Consider the following 22030-nt stretch of genomic DNA (forward strand, 5'->3'; position numbering starts at 1 on the left):
ATTTGTACTACATTACATGAATTGTATTTTTCTCACACAAATAATACATTCAAATTAAACTCACTCATTCATTCATATAACAAATTTTCAGAAATTAAAATTATTTTTAAATAAAAATATTTTAACAAATTAAAAATATTTTTCAGGTGCATTGGCTACTGCTAGCAAACAAATCAAAGGCCGTTGATTTCAACGGTCACTGGATCAAACGGAGAGGGACCTACACGTAATTCTGCGCCTTATTTTTCTTTAATCTTCTAAACTTTCGTTACTATTTATTTTTTTTAATTGATAATTTTCTTTATTCCGTTTTTGGAAGGAAAGAAAGAAAGACAAATTTTTTGCCATCTTTGATCAGAAATTGCCTCTATACCTCATCCTCTGTCTTTCTGTCTCGCAGGGTGCAGAACAGAAACAGGTACCCACATTTTCCAAATCAAAAAATATGAATGAAAATAAATAAATAAATAAATCATGCAATTTTTCTGAATTACCCATGACCATTTTAATTTATTTATTTATTCGAAATTTATGTCCCTCGAATTTATTTGATTTAATTCTCGTAACTAAACATGCAGTTGGTAGTTGATAATCTAAGGCGTAATGTGTTACGGTTGGGTTGGTTTCAATTCACTTTCTGTTTATGTTTACGGTTACTCGACAATTATTAGTGTAGGTCGGTTGGGCGAGGGAGTGTATGTTTCATTTTCATCAATTACTCTGCAAAACGAAAATCTATTCCTTTTTATTTATTTAAATAATTATTTTTTGCCGTTACCTAAGGAGTTGAGGATATATTTATGGCTTTGCTCAATTTGTTTGATGTTTGTTGTGGTTGTGGTTGGACATTGTTAAAATGGTGCGTCAATTAAATGCAATCCATCACCTAGCGCATGGATCAACTCACGTACGGTTGTTATGATTTAATCATTAGTCTTGAATTCGAGCTTTCAATATGTAACTGCGATAAATATTTGAAAATATTTTTTTTACTGCTCATGTGATCTTATTTGGCTAGAGTAGGATTGTTTTTGGTCGAGGATAGCTGTGATGTTAAACTAACAAAATTAAATGAAATGTGTTTAGCTTGAGTTTTAATCATTAATTTGAGTCTAATGGTGGTTGTTTGTTGCTAATATCGCAGCCTTCTAGCCTTAGCTCACCATCTAACTTGGTGATGCAATTTTGGGCTTTGAGTTGGGTGGCTATGATTTGATTGATGACTTTCCTTGTCATGTCATGGATGTTGTGGATTTGTAAGAGCAACTGTGCTGGAGATGGCATCAGGTGGAAAGTGAATATCATTTGTCAAAGCAAGGACGATGAAGGGGTTCGTTTCTCTTCTTACATCTGCAGCTTGTGAGTGGCTTTTGATATTTCTGCTGCTACTCGATGCCTTGCTATCATATATGCTCACCAAGTTTGCGAGCTATTGCCAACTGCAAATGCCTTGCTTGTTGTGTTCTAGGCTTGATCATATCTTACGCCGTGAAAGGCCAGAGTTCTATGAGAACCTATTTTGCAGCAATCACAAATCAGAAATATCATCTCTGATTTTGTGTCATATTCATGGTAAGCTAGCAGATGGGCATAGGATGTGTGATGATTGTCTTTTGTCAGTCACTGCAAAGACCAAGTGCAATGCAAAAACTCAAAGATTGTTGGTGGGGAAATTTGGGCTGGTTCTTGGTGGTTCTGGTTTCAAAAGTCCATCACTAAGCAAAGATTTGTTTTTTGGCTCTAAGGGTGCAAGACTATGTACAAGACAATGTACTTGTTGTGGTAAGCTTTGGAAGTCAGATCAGAACTCCCCAAGATCTATCCATCTAAAATCACATGGGAGAGCTGTTCTTAAGCCATATATTCCTTTGCCATGTGCACCAAGGCAACGCCGTTTAAATCACCAGGATAACTTGAAGAAAATGAGGGATAAATTTCCTGGATCAGAGGGAAAAAGCAGTTTCCGGCCACTATCTCATGTTGGGTACACTGAGCTGAGACTTAATTCCAATTCTGAGTCCGAATTTCCATTTTCTGATGATGATGATGATGATGTTTGTAGCGTGTATCATGAGAACATTGAAGCCAGCAATGACCCTATTGCTGTTACATCTGCACCTTCCTCAAAATGTATTCCATGTGATTTGAATCCGAAAGAGCCGATTGATAGTTCTGCCAAATCCATGCCTTTGCCTTCAGATCAATGTGGGGAGCCTAATGTCAGCAAACATCAAGATGTGAATGCCAATTGTGCAGTAGAAAATAATTTGCAACAAGCAAATCAAGAGTCATTCAGTTCTGATCCAGCTGAGCTCATTTCAATAGAGGAGGTTTCACCACCTCCTATTGTTAAGAATGTTCCTCATAGAGAATCAGAATTTGAAGACAGTAAGATTACTTCTCATTCTAAGGATTCTCTTCCTGGTCCCCTATCTGAGTTTATGACTTTGAATGGCACATATGTACATGCTGGAGCATCATCGGAAAAATGTAACATTTCTCTCTCCCTTTATTTCCATTTTCCACTATTGTTCTTCAAAATATTTGTATAACATTTTCTTTATGAAATATTTCCAGCTGCAGATGTTGCACAAGCAAGAGATACTGGAATGGTATCTGAGAAGAATGGGGAAGTTTTACAGAAGATTGGTACAGAGGAAACAGCATCAACAGACACTCATCCGGTGGTATGTGACTCTGCTCCTATAAATCCTAAAGAAGAGAATTCAAGTAACATGAATAAGTCCTCTGTAACCACTAAGGAAAGAGAACAAACTGGTTTTATCAAAGAGAAGCCAACTACTGAGGAAGTTAATAATGTCAAGGAAGAACAGGAGCAATCACCATCAGACAAATCTTCTCCTAATGGGTCTAATACATCATCAAATGTTCCTGTAAATCATGTTCACTCACCTAAGGCAGATGTCGAGGCTTCTAGTTTAAACAAAGTTCAGGTATTTCGAAAGTCATCCTCAGTGGAATCTGGTCTTGATTCTCTGGATGAAAGCAATATTTCTGAAATTGAAGGAGAGTCTAATGATGATAGACTGAGGAGGCAAATTGAGTATTACAAGAAATGCATGCATTCTTTACAGAAGGAACTGGAGGAAGAAAGAAACGCTTATGCTGTTGCTACAAATGAAGCAATGTCTATGATCACAAGGTTACAGGAGGAGAAGGCAGCACTGCAGATGGAGGCTCTTCAATATTTAAGAATGATGGAGGAGCAAGCAGAATATGATAATGATGAATTGGAGAAAGTGAATGGTCTACTCACAGAAAAGGAAAAAGAGATACAAGATTTGGAAGCTGAGCTGGAATTTTATAGATCAAACATGGCAGATGAGGAGCCTATGATCCATAATATGCATAAGGAAAGTTGGGATTTGAAAGGAGAAAACGTCACTACACAAAACACTGTTGTGCATAACATCATAAATACCGTAAGCAGTTCAAAGAATGCTGAGGTTTCCAAAGTTGGTGATGGAGATGTGACTGGTGAAACCGCATTTTTGGAATTTGAAGAGGAAAAGGAATACATTTCTCAATGTTTGAAAAACTTGGAAGAGAAGGTTCATCAAATTTCTTTGCATGCGCCTAATGATAGATCCGAGAAACTTGAAGTCAGTAAATCGAATCAACAAGGAGCTTCAAATGGTGAAGGGCCTCAATTAGATGGTCATGAAGAGACTGAATTGTCCACAAAAAAAGCATTAATACATTGAATGGAAATCATATTGATAAAGATGGATCAGCTGAAGATGATGATGCTTGTTCTCTTAGTGCCGAAAACAATCATTCCAAATCTCCTGAACCACAAATCTCCACGCCGAGAAGAGAAGTTGAGTTGGTTATTCTAGAAAATCAAATATCAGACCTTAATGACCGGTTGGAAGCACTTGAATTTGATCATGATCTTCTGGAGCACCTAACAAATTCTCTTCAAAATGGCAATGATGGAAAACAATTTATTCAAGACATAGCTCACCGATTGCATGAGGTACGGAGAATTGCATTAAGATGAAGATGGTAAGCATATAAACATAAGTGCTTTTAGTTCTTCCTTTATTCTTAGGCACAAATAAACTTTCATACAGTATATTATACAACATTGTCTACACTCGTGTCAATAGAGACGATATGAATCCACACAGAATCTTCTCAATTTGCTTTGACAATTATACAATTTTGCACTTTCAAAGCAAACATGTGAGGAATGGTGGTCATGCTTTTTGGCCAGGCTTGGGGTTGTTCAATGAGTACGTAACAAAAATGCATTCACAAATTAACTTGAAGTGAGTGTTTGCCTTTGAAGTAGTATATATATTCATCCACAGTGGTGCAGGGGTGGTCACTAGGCTAGAGTTAAGATTTGGATTCAGATCTAGTCAGGGTAGGGTGTGCGCGATGAGTAGGAATGGCAAGGGCACAAGTAATGCCTAACTGCTACCCATAGATATCCATGAATGTTAAAGTGGAGCAAAGGCATCCACTTATCATGTTCGTTAACCACCCGATGTGGGACTTTCAACACGCCCCCTTGAGCCAGGGGGCGTCACCACAAAACGAGGGCTAGCGGCACTATACACCACACCACCGGACAGAACCTAGCTCTGATACCATGTTAAAGTGGAGCAAAGACATCCGAAAGGTCCCCTTAAAAACTGGTTCATAAGGGGGTGGTCTACCCAGCTATATAAGCATTCGTTAATCACCCGATGTAGGACTCTCAACAATGAATGTTAAAAAAATAAAAAGAAAATCATTTTATTTATCAAAACAAAGAAAAATATATAATGCTCAACAACTTGAGGAGAATTAGACTCTTCAAAACATGTTCATTGCACAACTCCAAAGCATAAATTCAAATAACATTTGTCTCTTTAAAACATTAGTTAAAATAAAAATAGTCTATCTAAAACATAAGTCCAATAAAAAAACATTAGTTGAGTTCCTTAAGTCTAAATAATAATAAAAACAACTTCAACTTGAACTTCTATTCTTCAATTGACATTTTACTCTTCAAACTCTTCAATTGATATATTACTCTTCAAACTCTTCAATTGATATATATAAGGTTATTTTCATAATTTTATGGATAGTGGGTATCCACAGTGTAAGTACTACCATATCTACCTTAACTAACTGGTAGTTGAAATACTCGTATTTGTCGGTAGCAGATATCCGTTTACACTCCCCATTTTATATCCATTGTGAATTTTATCTACAAATATCCACATACACAAATTCTTATGTCATCCCTAGCGGTGAGGAGGTCACGAAGGTGGTTGTTGGTGATGATTATTGTGCATGGAGGTGATGGGTTGGGAGAGAAGAAGGTGAAGGGAAGAAAGAAGGGTAAAAAGGTCTTTTTCTCATTATTGTAGGGACACGTAGCAACAAGGTTGGGGCCAATATCAATTCCCCTACACAGCTTTAGGCTTTTTGAACCTGTAGTTTGGGCTTTGTTAGCCTTTCTATCCTCGTTCAAAATAAAAGGAAACATACAAACTCAGGGAAAAGATGTCTACAACTTAACTACGTGATTATTAATATATTTTATGTTATTATTTAAGGAAAGTTAAATTTTATTTTAATAATCTGTGTAATATTTTAATATTAATTTTGATAATATGAGTGATTATAATAAGAAAAGATAACCTTTACAGTATAATACCAAATTTTAAAAAATATTTATTTAATTTCATGTTAAAAATTGAAACAAAAGTTTATCAAATAAATTATAGAAATTACACAACAACAAAAATGTAACAATAAACTTGGCTTTTATTAGTTTTTTTTTTCATGCTCTTATCGAATACACTGTTAGAGTTTACAATTTTTTTTTATCATTAGACAATCGTTACCATTTGCTACTACGATTATTGTCTTACTGAACTTAAATTAATTATTGACTTAGCAAAGACATTCCATCATTGCCAAATCCATATATTATTAGTTAAATCACACAAAAAAAGTATATTAAAGATTCTTAAAAAAAATATAACCTACAATTTTATCATAATAATTATTGTAATTTGTAATTTTCTTAAAATTACTTTAAAATGTCAAATAATATTATAACAAATATTACTTTTTAAATTTATTATTATTATGAGGTCAAATTATAACAATATTTTCCAAGTTTTTATTAAATTCCGCATAATCCATCATTTTTTATTTTTCTACACTAACTCTCTTTCAGGTTTAAAAATATTACATTAATATTCTTATAATGGAGATAAATGTAATGGTTAGAAAAATAGACAGTTGTGTAATTACACAATATTTTAGAGAGTATTATTTTAATTTGCTATTATTATTATTATTATTATTATTATTCAACAAAACATGATAAAATATGTTTAATATTATTTTTTAACAAATATTCACTTAATCACGAAATAACATTACTTGCATTGTTTTTATTTTTAAAGTCTCCATTTATATTAAATAATTATTGGAAGGAAAAATAAATTAATAATTTGATAATAAATAAAAAATAATAATTAAAGTAACATAAATAATATTCTTTAAAAATTAAAATTCTATAGAATTTCTTAAAAAAATAATTTGAAAAAAGACAGAAAACATTATTCTATGAACCCTTTTTTAGTTTTTAGTCCTAACATTATTAAGGTATGGAAAAGAGTTTTCTTAATAATTATAAATTAAAAACTGATCCCATTAATTTTTTTAGGAATTAAGGTATCTCATATTTAAAATTAACATTATTAATAACTATAAATTTTAAGGATTATGGTAAAACTTCCATATTATTGAAGATAAGAAAATCAATTAAAATATACTAATGCTTAAAAGTATTTTACATTATCATTTAATATAAATAATTAAAAATAAATAAATTTTCTGATAATTACTTTAAATAAATATCCATATGTATAAATAAAGTATTTTTTCTTCATTAATATTATAAAAATTTAATAATGTATAAAAATAAATTCTATAGATAATTATGGCCCACTGTAAAGTTGTTAAAATTTATAAAATATTGAGTCAAGGATATTTATGGTCCAATATCCAATTAAGACTTCAGAGGATATATTAGTGCCACGGTATATATTAACCAATAACCACGAAATATTATTTTAAATTTTAAGAAAAAAGAAACCTAAAAAGAAAAAAAAAAAGAGAGGAAGAACAAATAGGCTTGATAACATTAACATTCCAGATCTGATACGGAACCTCTTTCTCAGGTTTTATAAAATCTCATGTCTGTTCAAAGCTTTCTTATTCTTCGTATTCATCATACACCACGCCAAATCACAATACCCTTCAGGTAATTTTGCTCTTTTTGTTTTTACGCTGAATCTGTTTGTTCCCCTTCCTCCAACGTTTTTCATTGGGGTTTCGACCCACTATGTTGGAGCTCAACACTAAGTTAGATTCCTTTTGATTTTCATCCATTATCTGTGATTAGGAACACCGATGTCACCAATTTCACATCTTGTGGGTTTTAGTTGGATGTTTTCAAGGGTTTGATTCTAGGGTTACTTATGCAGTTTTTGGGAATTTTGGCTCAGTTGAGATCTCTGTGAAACGGGTTTGGAAAATTTTTTGATCTTGAGGTTTATGAGATTTTAACTGTGGAAGAAAGATGGTGGGTGAGAAGTTTTGTGTGAGCGAAGATGACAAGGGTGTGTTGGAGTCTGTGTTGGGTGCAGAGGCTGTTGCGTTCTTTATTTCAGCACTTTCCAATAATGTGTTTTCCCGTGTCGTTGCGCCGTCGGCTGGTGCTGACCCGGCTCTCCGGCAGCGGTTGTGCCAGCTTGTTGAGGGTTCCAAGTGGAATTATGCTGTGTTTTGGCAGGTTGCTGGCTTGAAATCTGGTGGTTCAGCCTTGGTTTGGGGTGATGGGCATTGCAGTGATCCCAAAGGGGAGAGGAATGGAGTTGGGAAGGAGGATGAACAGGAGGTGAGAAAGAAGGTACTGCAGAAGCTTGATGCTTGCTTTGGTGGGTCTCTGTTGAAAGATGCTAATCATGTGAGATTGGACAGGGTTTCGGAGTTGCTCATGTTTTACTTATCCTCGATGTGCTATATATTTGGTTTTGATTCGCTGTGTGGCCCTGGCAGTTCGTTCAAGTCCGGTAAATTTATTTGGGCTTCTGATGCTGCTGGTTGTTTGAACCAATTAGAATCTAGATCGTTTCTGGGGAAATTGGCTGGTCTTCACACTGTTGTTTTCGTTCCTCTGAAGTCTGGAGTGGTGGAGCTTGGTTCGTTTGAAATGGTGCCTGAAGAGCAGGGTGTTGTGGAAATGGTCAGGACAGCATTTGGGGAATCCAGTCCTGGACAGGCAAAGGTGTTTCCAAAGATTTTTGGGCATGAGTTAAGCCTGGGGGATACAAAATCTCAGTCTATAACTATTAGTTTCTCCCCAAAGGTGGAAGATGATCCGGGTTTCACTTCAGACTCCTATGAAGTTCAAGCACTAGGGGTGAACCATGCTTATGGAAATTCTTCCAATGGGACTTTAGGTGACGGTAATGAAGGAACATTGTTTCCTCAATTGAATCAAATGATGGCTGGGAATTTTAATGCTCAAGCAAGGGTTCCTTGTCTAGATCTCGGTAATGAAGACTCATCATCAATTCATGCAGATGAGCGGAAGCCCAAAAAAAGAGGTAGGAAACCTGCCAATGGGAGAGAGGAGCCGCTGAACCATGTTGAAGCTGAGAGACAAAGACGTGAGAAGCTTAATCAGAGGTTTTATGCCTTGAGAGCTGTTGTCCCTAATATATCTAAAATGGACAAGGCATCTTTGCTTGGTGATGCCATTACCTTTATCACTGATCTGCAGATGAAGATCAAGGTGTTGGAAGCTGAGAAGAACATGGGTAACAATAAGGACCAAAAATTGTCATTGCCAGATATGGATTTTCAGGAAAGAGAGGATGACACAGTTGTGACAGTGAGATGCCCCTTAGATATTCACCCTGTTTCGAATGTTGTTAAAACGTTCAGGGAGCATCAAATTGTGGCTCAAGACTCTAATGTTTCAACTGCAGATGATAAAATAATTCATACATTCTCCATAAGAACTGAGGGAGGGGAGGCTGCTGCTATACAGTTGAAAGAAAAGCTTGAAGCATCCCTATCCAAAAGTTGATTGTCAGATCATATTTATGTGTAGCATCTCAATGATATTGTAAACCATGTTAGAAATACTCTGTCTTGTAGGTTAAGTGGCTAACATAATATTGTTCTTAGTGCACTTTGTTTTTACAGTAGTGTACTTTGTTAGTTGTAATCTGTTTTAAAATATGTTCAGGTCATCGTAAATGACCTTAATTATGTACTTAAGTTGATTAATAATTGAATTTGATGTTGATGGATGATATAAGTTGAACTATATTTAATCTATCATCAATCTAAGTATGAAAAATGTCAACATTGGAACTTCTTTTTTTCTGGCTTACTCAGCTGGCAAATTTTGGACCATATGTGGAAATATTTTTTGTGTACTTGATGTTTACATGCTTATTCCTGCTCATGGTTTATAATTAAGACTTCTTCTGAAGTTATCAAGGTTTTTCTGAGAAGGATACCCTTGTGGGAATTCAGTTACAGATTCCAGATCCACCAGCAGAAATTTCACTCATGGTAATGTGAATTTGGGAATGTAGTATTTACATGTTACAAGCTTTTAAAAATTATTCTTGTGAATTTGATAGAAGAGTGTGTGTGTTTCACCAATTAAAAATTTCTTTAAGACGGATCTGTTGAGCCTGGCTCAACAGTTTTCGAGAGAATGAGCCTCGTTGCCCTTTATGCTTAACTCTAGCTGTGTTAAGTATGCTTTCTGCTTCTGTTATATGCTTATTCTATTCTGTTATATGCCTCAACAGTATTCTTTTGTTCTACCCTTTTTTTAGCATCCATTGTTTACCTACAAAAGACCAACCTTTTTCTGTCAGCGCAAAGAAGCCAAACATGTACGGGTCTTGTTAATCGGGGGCATTTAGCAAACTGATTAAGGAATTAATTATAATTTTAAAAAAATTCTCTTTTAATTTTTCAACTAGGACATAGGCAATGGCTGAAAAAAACAAACAAATTAGTACATAGGCATTGGTTCGCATTTGTCTTGTCAACTTAATATCCGTTACATCGAATGTGCGAGCACGTGGGATGGGCAACGTATGGAAGAGGACAACCTTTTCAACACCATCATCTCACCATAATCTTAAAAGCTAGAGTATTAATATTTTTTTGTTCTAACAAATAGGTATAGAGACTTGTTATTTGGCTACCAATTAGGGGTCTCAAAGTCAGTTAGTATGCTTAGTCAGTTAGTATGCTTAGGTGGATTGATGGGTTAGTCCGTCAGAAATGAAAAAATAAATAAAGAAAAAAGAATAATCTTATTTCATAAAATTAATTTAAATGCATAAATTTAATCAAAGAACATAAAGTATATTATCTATTTATCTTAAATTTGATTTTAATATAAATTTTTCTATTAGTATTAGAGAAATTGAATTTATAAAATAATATAAAATAACAAATATGTATTTTAATTTTTAAATAACACTATAAATTTAAAAAAAAAAGTGACAACTTAAAATCTAAACATCTATTAATATTTTTATATATGTATGACAGGCTAACCACCAGCTTGTCCTACCTAACCCGATTGGCCAACAATGGGATACATGTATTTTAAAAAAAAAACACTAAGACTCTTGTTATTTACACCCCCTTTTTGCTAATTACACACTTGTACCCCTTTCTACTTCCCAATTATCCATTAAACCCTTTTCCCTTGAAGATGTACACCCCTTTTGCTTTCTAGAAATGTATTTTCAGAATTAAATATACCTATTCCAGAATATAGCTTTGGAACTATAAATTATAGTTCCATAGATATACTTCTGGAATAAGTATTTTTTTTTAATAAAATATCATTTAGGAATTAAAATCATTGACAAGATAAATATTTATCTTGTACTCATGTTTATTAGTCTTATTTTTATTCTATCATTGGAGTTCTTTAAATCCTATATGAAATCTTATTTTTCATTCTATCTTTATTATTCTTTAAATCCTAAGTTTAAACCATTTTCACCATATATTCATTTTATAATAATGTGTTTCATCAATAGCATACAATATTTTCTATTTTCCTTTATGTGACACTATGTTTCTAGGATGTTCATGACTAACTTCATCTATTATACACCTTAATTGTAAAATAAAGCTTTTGATGATAGTTTTTTTTTCCCTTTAATGGTGTTGTTCATTCATTTTCTAATCCAAGTCTACATCAACGACTTAGGCTTCAAAACTCAATGGCTCTTAAGTACTTTGATTGAGGTGTGATTTGTTATTACCATAAATGTCTTTTTGGAATAACGTATACCATTCACAAGTGTATCTTCAGAATTATAAATTATAGTTCCGGAGATATATTTCTGAAATAGATATATTTAATTATGGAAACATATTTCCAAAAAGCAAAAGGGTATACATCTTTAAGGAAAAATGGTATAATAGATAATAGGAAGGTAGAAAGGTGGTACAGGGGTGTACTTAACAAAAATGGAATGTAAATAGCAAGAGCCAAATGCCAATAAGTGTTTAGACAACCTTAAGCCTAAACACCTATTACATTATTTTTATTTTATAAAATATTTAAGTGGGTATGTATTAATTACTTAGATAAAAAAGAGATTAAGAGAATGAAATCCAGATAGTTCTAAGTATAATTCTATAAAAACAAATTGTTTTTTTATAGGAAAAAAATTTATTGAAAATATTAATCTCACTTATTAAATTAACTAAAGTACTTAATTATTTTGAAACGGTTAAAGTAAAAAAAAAAAAAGCTTGTAAAAAAAAGGTATAAAAATAATATTTGCGTTTATGTTCTTTTGCATTATACAAGTCATTTTCATTCTATGAAGATTGTTGTAGATACTTGATGACAAGTGTACGAGTAAGACTACTTTTATATGCGATGAATAATTTGATCTATTTTGTTTTCTTCTATTCTACACATTGCTACCTTAACAAACAGTTTTATTCAATTTTCTTAAAGATGAAGTGCATTAAACGGCTGAAGGAGTAAATTAGATTTGAGTCACGTTCTAGAGAAGTTAACTGGAAAAAGTGTAAACAAACGTGAAAGGATCAAAATACATGTGACATGGTCCTTATGACGAAATCAACGTTTCATTCCACACTGATCGTAATTTGAGCGTTCTTTTTCATGAATAAATTGAAATTATAATAATTAGTCATCTCAGTTTCTAAAATTATTAAAAAGAATTTCTAATCCTTGAAATTAACAACTAATATTAGTTACGTTAGTTCCTAATGTTAAGGATCTATACTTACTCTGGCGATATGATATTGATTTGGTGATAAAGAGAATGGATGAAAGGATAGATGGTACGTTGAAATTTTCTATTAACATAAATTTACAAACTATTAATTATTAATATGTGCTGATAAAAAAAATTTATACCTAAATTTGACAAAAAAAACTAGAGTATGTGAGAAATTTTCTTCAGTTTGAATGGATATACTTTATTTTTTTTTATTACATTTACTTGGGAGATTAATTCCCTTATTTTTGATGAATCACTTGGACCAAAGAAGAGAAAAGACTAGATAAAAAAACAACAGTGCCCCTTTCCGAGAAGGTGCAAAATGGTCATGACTCATGTAATGTGAGGACTCCGTGAGTCTGATCTACTTTACTATGCTGCTATGTTTACTAAATGGTGTGGTGAGGGTTGAGTCGTGTTCATGTTTATCAATCACTTGTTTCTTTGATGCTTCCTTATGTTAATTCTGAATCCATCAAACACTTTCTCAGCTATTTTAAATTTGAATTCCCCTCTCAGTATGACCTCTTTTGCCGTTTCACCCACGAGTCTTTTCTTCACTCTAATAGCCCATTCAACTTCAATCCTCAGCCATCGTTAAGTCCTTCGGCAAACTTTTAGTTAAAACCTTAGGTTTATTTATTTATTTTTTATTTTAAAATCCTTCCATCACGAAATAAAAAATCTTCCTAGGCCTAACGTATGATTTTTTTTTTCTTATGATAGAATATGGCATTTCTTTCTCCATAATGCATAAGTCATTGCAATTTTTTCATCTTTAAATTAGTTTTTAGTATGCTATTTTTGAAATTTTTTTAGTCCCACAATGACTAGATAAAGTATTGGAATAGTACATATTATGAGTTAACTTTTGAATTTAAAGAATTTTTAAATATTAATAAGCAACCTTCATCCTCTGAGTTGACTTTTTTTTGTCTAAAGTTAATTCATAAAGTTAGAATTGCTCCTATACCAAAGTAAGATTAAATTTATCTATTTATATACACTATTTAACAATATAAAAAACTATATATTGGTAATATTTTATTTCCATTTGCAAAATTTATGTTTGAGGAAGGCGAAGAAAATTATAAAGCTGATGTGTTGGTAAAGGGAGGATGGAGAAAGAAAGAGTTCCTGAGTTTGAATTGTTTTACTACTAAAAAAATAATAATTAACCATTAATATTTTATTTCCATTTGCAAAATTTATGTTTGAGGAAGACGAAGAAAATTATAAAGTTGATGTGTTGGTAAAGAGAGGATGGATAAAGAAAGAGATTGGGAGTTCGAATTGTTTCACTACTAAAAAAATAATTAACCATTAATATTTGTAGATAAAAAAAAAAATTCCTGTCAAAAGTAAGGTTTATAACTATATTTGCAACGTGAATTTTGTTAACCTAAAGACAAAACAAAAATTGAAGTTGAACAAGTCTTTATTGTTGTAAAATATATGTTAATGGATTCGAACCCTCACTGTACTCTTGGAGATTTGATCCCTTTACCTGCATTCAACATCAGTCTCATTTGTTAGTGTTATGCGATGTTGCACTCCTTCGTTTTGTTATGGAGTGGCTGTCCCTGTAATAGATATTGCAGTTTCTGAAGGCCACTGTGATGTACATCACAAGTGGTTCTAAGATAGATATTAAATAGTTAGAATAAAAGAGAACACTGTGTTTTTACTTTTTACTATCAATTTCAATAGTTAAACTGTGTCTTTATTCTAATTAAAAATAATTGTTACGCAGAGATGGATCATGATGAGTGTATTGAAGGAGGGGCTGAATTTTTTTTGCATAATTATTTAAATATTATAATTCTAATAAATAATTATTTAACAAATAATAAGTTTAAAAATATTTATTATGAATTTTATGGATAAAATTAGAGATATGATTTACTTTAATTTTTTTAGGCAAATATCAAATAAAAAATATATTCTATATATTTTATTAATTTTTTATATATATGCACACAAAGAGTCCAAAGGCAGAGAGGAGCCAAAATTCGTGCTTGTCCTTCTTGGATCTGTCCATGTTGTTACAGAATATCGTTGATTTTAATCTATAATTAATGGTCCATGTAATTTAAAGTGTTAATTTATATAAAAAGGTATTTAATGTGATGATGGTTATATATAAAAGGATAATTAAATTAATGAGTTAATTTTAGGATGTGTTTGATTTAGGAAGACAGAAGAGAAATATGAAAAAAAATTTGTGGGACTTACACTTTTTATACTCTATTTTAACTAAAAAAATTGTTTTTTATTTTTATCTTCTTAATTTCTATCCTCTAAACCAAACAGATTATTAGAATAAATTATTTCTCTCTTCTCCCATTCTCAATTTGTGAAATGTGATTATGGGTAGTAAAGGAATCAGATTTTAAATAAAAACTGACTGTAAAGTAAAAAAAAAGGACACTTTTTCACCTACGATTTCACTTTTGAGTACGAATTTATTTTACAAGATATATACAAAAAATTAGTCAAATTTAAAATAAGTACTCTGCATTAAGTACGATTGAAAGAATGTAATATTTTTTTTTTCATATACATTGGAACAATTGATTATTTACATGATTTTTACTATATCCTTGTTAATTTTCCCTGAATATCAGCGCACAAAAGCATTGATCCATTAATTTTGAGTGTCATGCATTAAATATTAATCGTTAAACTACTATCATGCGTGAGTTGTCGGTTGTTTCATTAGTCCAAGTCACTGTGTGTTGATTTGTTGAATTAATCTTGGTTCCAAATTTTCAACATTCAAATAAAGAAAAAAACCATTTTCAGTCAGTCAAGCAAACTAGCAATTCCAGCACAGCAGAGCAAACACGGGTCTATACCCATATCTGCTTACCATTTTTCAACCCCAATTCCTATATATATATAAACAAATGTTGTGTACATATCACATCATCCCTTCACAAGCTCACAAAAATATTCATTCTTGTTCTACCAAAAAAAGGCAAATTAAATATCCCTTCACAACTACTTCACTACTACAAATTAAAAGTGAAATTTGTTTTTGTATCATTTATTCATTATATTGAACACTGTCATGGCTTTCCCATACAAGAAGACCTTCCTCATGGTTTTGGTGGCCATCTTCACAGTTTTGGTTGTGTCTCCTCAATTAGGAGCAGCCTGCCGGCCATTATCATCGCAAGATGATCAATGGCCGAAGCAAAATGAATCTCTCTTTTGGTCGATTCTACGAGGTCTAGCACCACCATCACACCCAGATCCGATTCATGGTTAATACTAAATATGTTTGAAATAATCATGGTGGATTACCTTGAAAAACCATGGTAGCATTAAAGCCAATCGTGGTGGCACCATGGTTTCAACGTGTACGTAGTATAAGTCAGCTTTGAGTGCACATAGCTCAAGCAGTTATAATTAATTAGCAAAGAATATTAACCAACCCAAAAGCTCTTGATAACTCTTGGAGACAATAAACTATATATGAGTTGTACAAGTTAATTTCATGTGTTAGATTATTTCCTTTCTTTATTTTTACGTACAAATGAAATTTCATGTACTTTCTTGTATTCTCATGTCCTTGCAATAATCTTAATGCATGATATATAGTAATTTTGAAACAAAGTCCAGTTTGTACGTAAGATCGCCCCTCCACGCACGATCTTCTTACGTCTAACTATGATGATGTTTGAATTTCGAAGTTAAAAAATAAAACATGTTAACAATGGTGCTTTTTATTGACCTTGTATTTGACCAACAATTGCAAGTCAGAGTCAAAAGCTAGTGAGTGGTCCCACGGAATATTACTCGGCTAGAAAATTTAAAAAAAAAGGATAAAAATTGTCAGATTTTATTTTGTTAGGAGAAAAGAAAAATAATAATTTCCTAGATTACATATATTTTTTTTACTCGAGACAATTCGTGTTAGGCGAATAAAATCATTATATATGAATGACATCATGACAAAGTCCTCTTTGAAAAGAAAAAAAAAATGGGGGGAGGGGGGAGACATGGCTGTTCTCTGCTCCGCCACTGCTAATGATTAAGTTAGAACATTTTATATTGGTTGATCCATGTTTTTAATGATAAAAAAAACTTATAGTGTGGAGCTAGGAAATTAGTCATTATTTTGCATTGATGGTTTTGTATTGTTAAAAAATTGATAAGGTAAGCTATATATCTAGCTAGATTTGCATTAACCATGCATGCACGTATAAGTTCCAAAATGAGATAGTATGTTTTTAATTCTTATGAAAATATTTTATTGATTTCTAAATTTTTTTATATTTCTTTTTACAAATCTTAAAATTAAAAAAAATAATAAAACTAAATAAAACTATAGTTACAAGAATAAAAATATATTTTTCCCTTAAAAATTACAGCCAAACGTAAAATTGTCAATTTTCAATTTTTGTTGTCGTTTCAATCCAGTATAGTGAAGATATCATATTTTTTAATAATCCGATTTCTATTATTTTAGTTGTATATTTTTGTTTATCTATTAACTTGATTCCAATATTTAATAATAATGCTAATTTTTTTTAACATCTGTGTTAGCACTCTGCTAGATTTTTTTTTAAATCAGTAAAATATGTATTAATATATAAATAATGGTACCAGTGGTAGCGATATGATTACAAAATATAATGCAGAGGCATTCAATCAGTTCCGATGATCAACATTTCTGTTAAACTGTATCTCAATTTAATATATGAATTAAATTTGCACAATTAAAGTATATAATTAGAGATCAAATTTGAAAAAAAAAACTAAATTCAATAAATGACGATAATAAGAACACTAAAAGTATATAATTAACCATTATTCTTTTACCAAAAAATGGCCAGCCAACATATTTACACTACTTTTGCATGTTTCTTAAGCCAAGGCTATAAATAAAATTGAAAACGAATTAAATTACTTTGTACAATAGCTAGCATATTTAAATGGGCCAAAGTGCTAAATTTTTGGGTTTGTGTCTGTTACCCCATTTCAAGTTTTTTTTATGAAGTTATTCTAATAGTTTTCTTAAATTTTGGTAGCCTACATTACTTGGGCAAAAGTCATAAGGGGGCTATTGTTACGCACACTCATTAATTATGCGTGATTTCCATTTTTTACTTTTATAAAACTGATATTAGGTAATTTGTAAGTTTCATATATAGAAAGATAAAATTATTTGTTATTTTTTGAACTAAAAAACAAATATATGCAGTAATTACTGGTTTGTAGGCATATGCATTTAATTTTTCTCTCCCTGAACTTTACATTAAAACAATCCTATCATATCATTAAACGCGTGACTTAATGGACATGAGATTCTTCTTATTTATTCAAAGGTTTTGAGTTTGAATTTTGAATATATGTGTATTTGTTGTATTAAATACTTGATTTTTTTTTTATCGTACACAATAATTTTACTTGGTTTGATCAAGATTTTCCAACATACTGGGTGTGTTGCATTCCATTTAAGTTACAGTATTGGATTGGTTCAATTAATTAAACTTGGTTATAGATTTTCAAAACATTCCCGACCAGCCAAGAAAAACTATGGTAGAAATCAACAGACTAGGGACAGGTCAATTCTCATCAGTTCCATCTGCCTAAAAACAGAGAACTCAATAATCTCAATCTCTTGTTCCCTTTATCATTAATTAATATTGCGTCTCTTGCTTCCTACCACGAAACATACGTACCTCATTTATATTAAAGGTCCACTAATTTATTATGCAAAAGAAGAAAATAGATAGCATTTAATATATTTTTGTTTTCAATTACTAAATTACAAGGAGAACATGACCATGGCTTTCTCTTACATGTGTGGAAGACCCTCGTCATAGTTCTGCTGATCCTCTTCACCATTTTGGCTGCATCTCCATTATTTGGAGCAGCCTTCTGGCCATTAATTATCGTTACAAGCTTAGATTAATTTAAACATGCACATATCTGAATCACATTTAATTACTAATTAAAATAGAATTTTATCGAACTTTCAAACATACCACATAGTGGCTAACTTAATTCATTCCCTTCTATCCTCATGTCTCTGACCACAAAAAAACAAGAAACTTTAATTATTATTGAGGCTTTCAGGTTTGGAGTTATTAGTAATAAAATAGATCAATCCCTATTTTTTTACTTAATTATTTTTTATACTCACCATATATCATTTCTATTATAATCTTTTCCTTCACAATATTAACTACAGCTATTATGTTTATTTATTTCCACTTGGGGTTTATATATCTCAAGAAAGTGTCAAATGATCACTTTTGACAATTAACAGGCATATTCCTATGAGTAATTGTGTTATTTAATTAAACATCGAGTTTTGCACAGTATATTTGAGAATATTTATCTTTTGATTTTTCTCTTTTAGTTTCTAATTATTTACATACATCTAAACATATTTCAAAGTCAAAAGAACCACAAATGTCTCAAAATTTTTGTACAAAAAATATTATTCTATCCTCTCGTGGCCTTTTTAGATGCACCATTCTATTCAGTAATCTCTTTATTCACCGATATTAATCTACGCACTCATACTATTCATCGATAACTCGAATCGGGAACGTCACTGGCAACGTACCCCGTATATATATATATATATATATATATTCGTTCAGAAGATTCTAATTACCCTAGATTAAGTGACCAGTTCTCTGCCGTTAGAGCAACGTATCTTAATTTGCACTATTTTTAGTAACCATGTTCGATCAGTCTTCACAATGAGATGGTTCAGTGACTCAGTCATTGTCACAACTCAAATTCTAAGTAAGCGCTTAATTTAAACGTAGCAGTCAAAACAAAATCATAAAACGACAATTTCTTTTCCAATAAAATGTTCAAATTGAAAACAAATTAACCTTCTGTAATTGTAGATAGGGAAACATCGATCCGTCCATGCAAACCTACCAAATAAAAGACCTGATTGGTCTCTTGCTTGAAAAATAAACACACTCCCATCTAGATTAAATATTCTTCACGTAAATACTTGAGGTTGATGTGATTAATATAATATGAAAAATGGTTGTTGATATATATCCTGTTTGGATAAATTAAGTACTTCTACGTAAGCTCTTCTAGGAGAAAAAATGAGATAATTTTTTTCACAAATTTAAATTAATTTATGCCTAAGTTAATTTATAGAAATTCTCATATTATCTTCTCTAAAAAATAATTTTTAAATTTTGCCTAAACTAATTTTTTTTTATTTATGCAAAAGTTATTTTATTTTATTTTTTTCTACTAGAAGTATTTTTGGAAAAGTTTATCCATACATGCTCACACAGTCACACTCTCATTAATTGGTACTATGAAAATGAAAAGAAGAGAGATATAAAGAAAAAAAGAGGAAAAAAATACAATATAAATAATGTGATATAATAAGAAAATAGAAATAGAATAAAAATGAAAAATAAAGAAAAGTGATGTTTTATATGCATGCATTTATATTATCATTGTAATAATTAAGATACGCTAGATGTGATAACATAGACATGCATCTTCTCACGCAATTAAAGACATCATCAGTAGTAGGCGCGTACATCCATATATTTACTCACATTCATTTTCAGTTGGGAGATCGATTTTACAATGCAATTTATATTATTGTTGGTGAGGGTGTTGAATATTTTGTTATGACTAAGAGGTTTTGTTTTGATACTTTTGCACTGTAAGTAAGTATTAATGGGGGTGGACAACAAGTGGTTATCCTTTATTTATGCAACTCCAGTAACATAAATAAGGACTAACGACCATATTATTTGTTGGGGGTCGTTACTTTGTAATGTGTTGCACTAAGTACTACTGATAGGGACAGAATCAGGAATTTATTAGATGGGGACTGATTTTTTTAATTATTTTTTTAAGTATATAATCTCAATAAATAAATAAATATTTAATAAATAATAAAATTTATAAAATTATTTATTAGTTTTACACATAAATTTAAATTAATTTTTATTTCAAATGATAAAAAAAGAAGTACATGTATTTATACAAATTTTTTATTTAAGTTTTGTAAAACTTTTTGGTTTTACATGTTGAATAACAATTAAACAGGACGTACAATAAAATCTCACAATAAAAAAAAATCATTAAGTCATCAAATTTTATAAAACTATATATATATATATATATATATATATATATATATAATATAATATAACGTTACTAATTAGATAATTAGATAGATAAATCAGACATATAATAATACACAAAACATAATTATCCTAAGTAATAAAAATTGATGAAAAGTTATAAAGATATATTTTTTTATCATATCTATTAATTCCTAGGATATATATCTCTTTGGATTAAAATATAATTAGTTACAAAATATATTATTAAAAAAATTGTATATAATTAGTGATAAGTGATAACATATATTATCAGATTTATTAATTAGTATATATATATATATATATATATATATATATTACTGAAACTAATATGTATTAATTATTAATTAGTATATTATTTTTATTTAAAATATCTTTTAATAAAAAATATTAATCATTATATAACATTAAAAGGAATTCGAGGAAGGAGCTAAAGCCCGTGGGTGCCCCCACAAATCCATCCCTTACTACTGTTACCAGATTTACTTCTATAATTAATAGTGTTATTATTTTTCTATAAAAAAATTTACTCCTCTCTGGCTCTCCGTTCATTTTTTTTCCTGTTATAATTGATTTCGCAACTTTATTCTAAAGTGAGGACTGATTTTCTTCTTTACCAACTATATATTATAAACTAAATTAAATTATTTATTAAAATATAAATGAAAAAAATACTAATTTAATGTGATTTTCACTTTTCAACACTGACACATATATATACGTACCTTTAATATTTTGAAACCCTTAATTTTTTTTCTCTCATCAAATCATTACATCCTTCACCCAGGACCGTAAATAAAAAAGATGGCATCTCATTGTCTCAAATCTTTTGATGGTTAAATTTCCTATTAACTACCATGCGTATGTGCTATATAATTTTTTTTTTATATTATAAAGTAAACATGATATATATCAGCTTAAGCTAATCAAACTAGCAAAAATTACAAAATGACTTCTGAAACACTTGTTAACTCATTAATTAATGTCATGTAAGCAATTAAACGAGTGATTAGATAGTACTGTACAGGTATTCACAAAACATTTTCGCACTATAAAGATCCAATGAAATTATAATTATTTTGATCTATTTGTTTTAGATTTTAAGAATACCATAATTTATAAAAAAAATGGTTTATTTTAAAAATATGTTATGGATAACTTTTCCTATTTTAAAAGATGAGAGAGAAACAAATTGTATAAACGCAAAATTATATTTTACAAAATCTTTATATATATATATATATATTGAAAAATATTTATATTTTTTTATGTTAATAGATACTTTATTTTTTTCGTTAATACTTTTAGCTTTATCAATTTGTCATAATTAATATTAACTTTAAAATAATATTATTTTCTAGTTTGTATATAAGAAAAAGATACATGTTTAAAATGCAAATAATAATTTTAGGTATAATTACACAAGTATCCATTAATTATAAATGTAAGCACTAATATTATTATCCCAATAATAATTAAAAGTAAGATGAGTTACAATTCCCTGCTGATTCCATATTCGTATCCAAACAGTTAACTATAAACAAAGATGAGATT

General features: G+C 30.5%; 2 protein-coding genes across 4 annotated transcripts; both read left to right on the forward strand.

Moving 5' to 3' along the window:
* Window positions 1–325: 325 nt before the first annotated feature.
* On the forward strand, window positions 326–4151 carry LOC114370555 (myosin-binding protein 1-like). 2 transcript variants are annotated; one of them, XM_028327938.1, is made up of 3 exons: window positions 326–418; window positions 1145–2490; window positions 2578–4151. In XM_028327938.1, the coding sequence occupies exons 2-3, from the start codon at window positions 1323–1325 to the stop codon at window positions 3723–3725; spliced, it is 2316 nt and encodes a 771-aa protein (XP_028183739.1). In that variant the 5' UTR covers window positions 326–418; window positions 1145–1322; the 3' UTR covers window positions 3726–4151. The 2 variants fall into 2 exon arrangements, with proteins under 2 accessions (XP_028183739.1, XP_028183740.1); XM_028327939.1 differs by lacking the exon at window positions 326–418 and adding an exon at window positions 668–907.
* A 2988-nt stretch (window positions 4152–7139) lies between these two features.
* On the forward strand, window positions 7140–9427 carry LOC114371038 (transcription factor bHLH3-like). 2 transcript variants are annotated; one of them, XM_028328437.1, is made up of 2 exons: window positions 7140–7300; window positions 7442–9427. In XM_028328437.1, the coding sequence occupies exon 2, from the start codon at window positions 7619–7621 to the stop codon at window positions 9131–9133; it is 1515 nt and encodes a 504-aa protein (XP_028184238.1). In that variant the 5' UTR covers window positions 7140–7300; window positions 7442–7618; the 3' UTR covers window positions 9134–9427. The 2 variants fall into 2 exon arrangements, with proteins under 2 accessions (XP_028184238.1, XP_028184239.1); XM_028328438.1 differs by having other exon boundaries at window positions 7147–7300; window positions 7524–9427.
* The last annotated feature ends 12603 nt before the right edge of the window (window positions 9428–22030 follow it).

Source organism: Glycine soja, chromosome 10 (assembly GCF_004193775.1).
Source record: "Glycine soja cultivar W05 chromosome 10, ASM419377v2, whole genome shotgun sequence".
NCBI classification, from domain to species: Eukaryota; Viridiplantae; Streptophyta; class Magnoliopsida; order Fabales; family Fabaceae; genus Glycine; species Glycine soja.

Coding starts and splice junctions, on each gene's coding strand:
- LOC114370555 (XM_028327938.1), top strand. CDS start 1,323: ATGAAGGGGTTCGTTTCTCTTCTTACATCTGCAGCTTGTGAGTGGCTT. Junction 2,491..2,577: donor TGGAGCATCATCGGAAAAAT/GTAACATTTCTC, acceptor AAATATTTCCAG/CTGCAGATGTTGCACAAGCA.
- LOC114371038 (XM_028328437.1), top strand. CDS start 7,619: ATGGTGGGTGAGAAGTTTTGTGTGAGCGAAGATGACAAGGGTGTGTTG.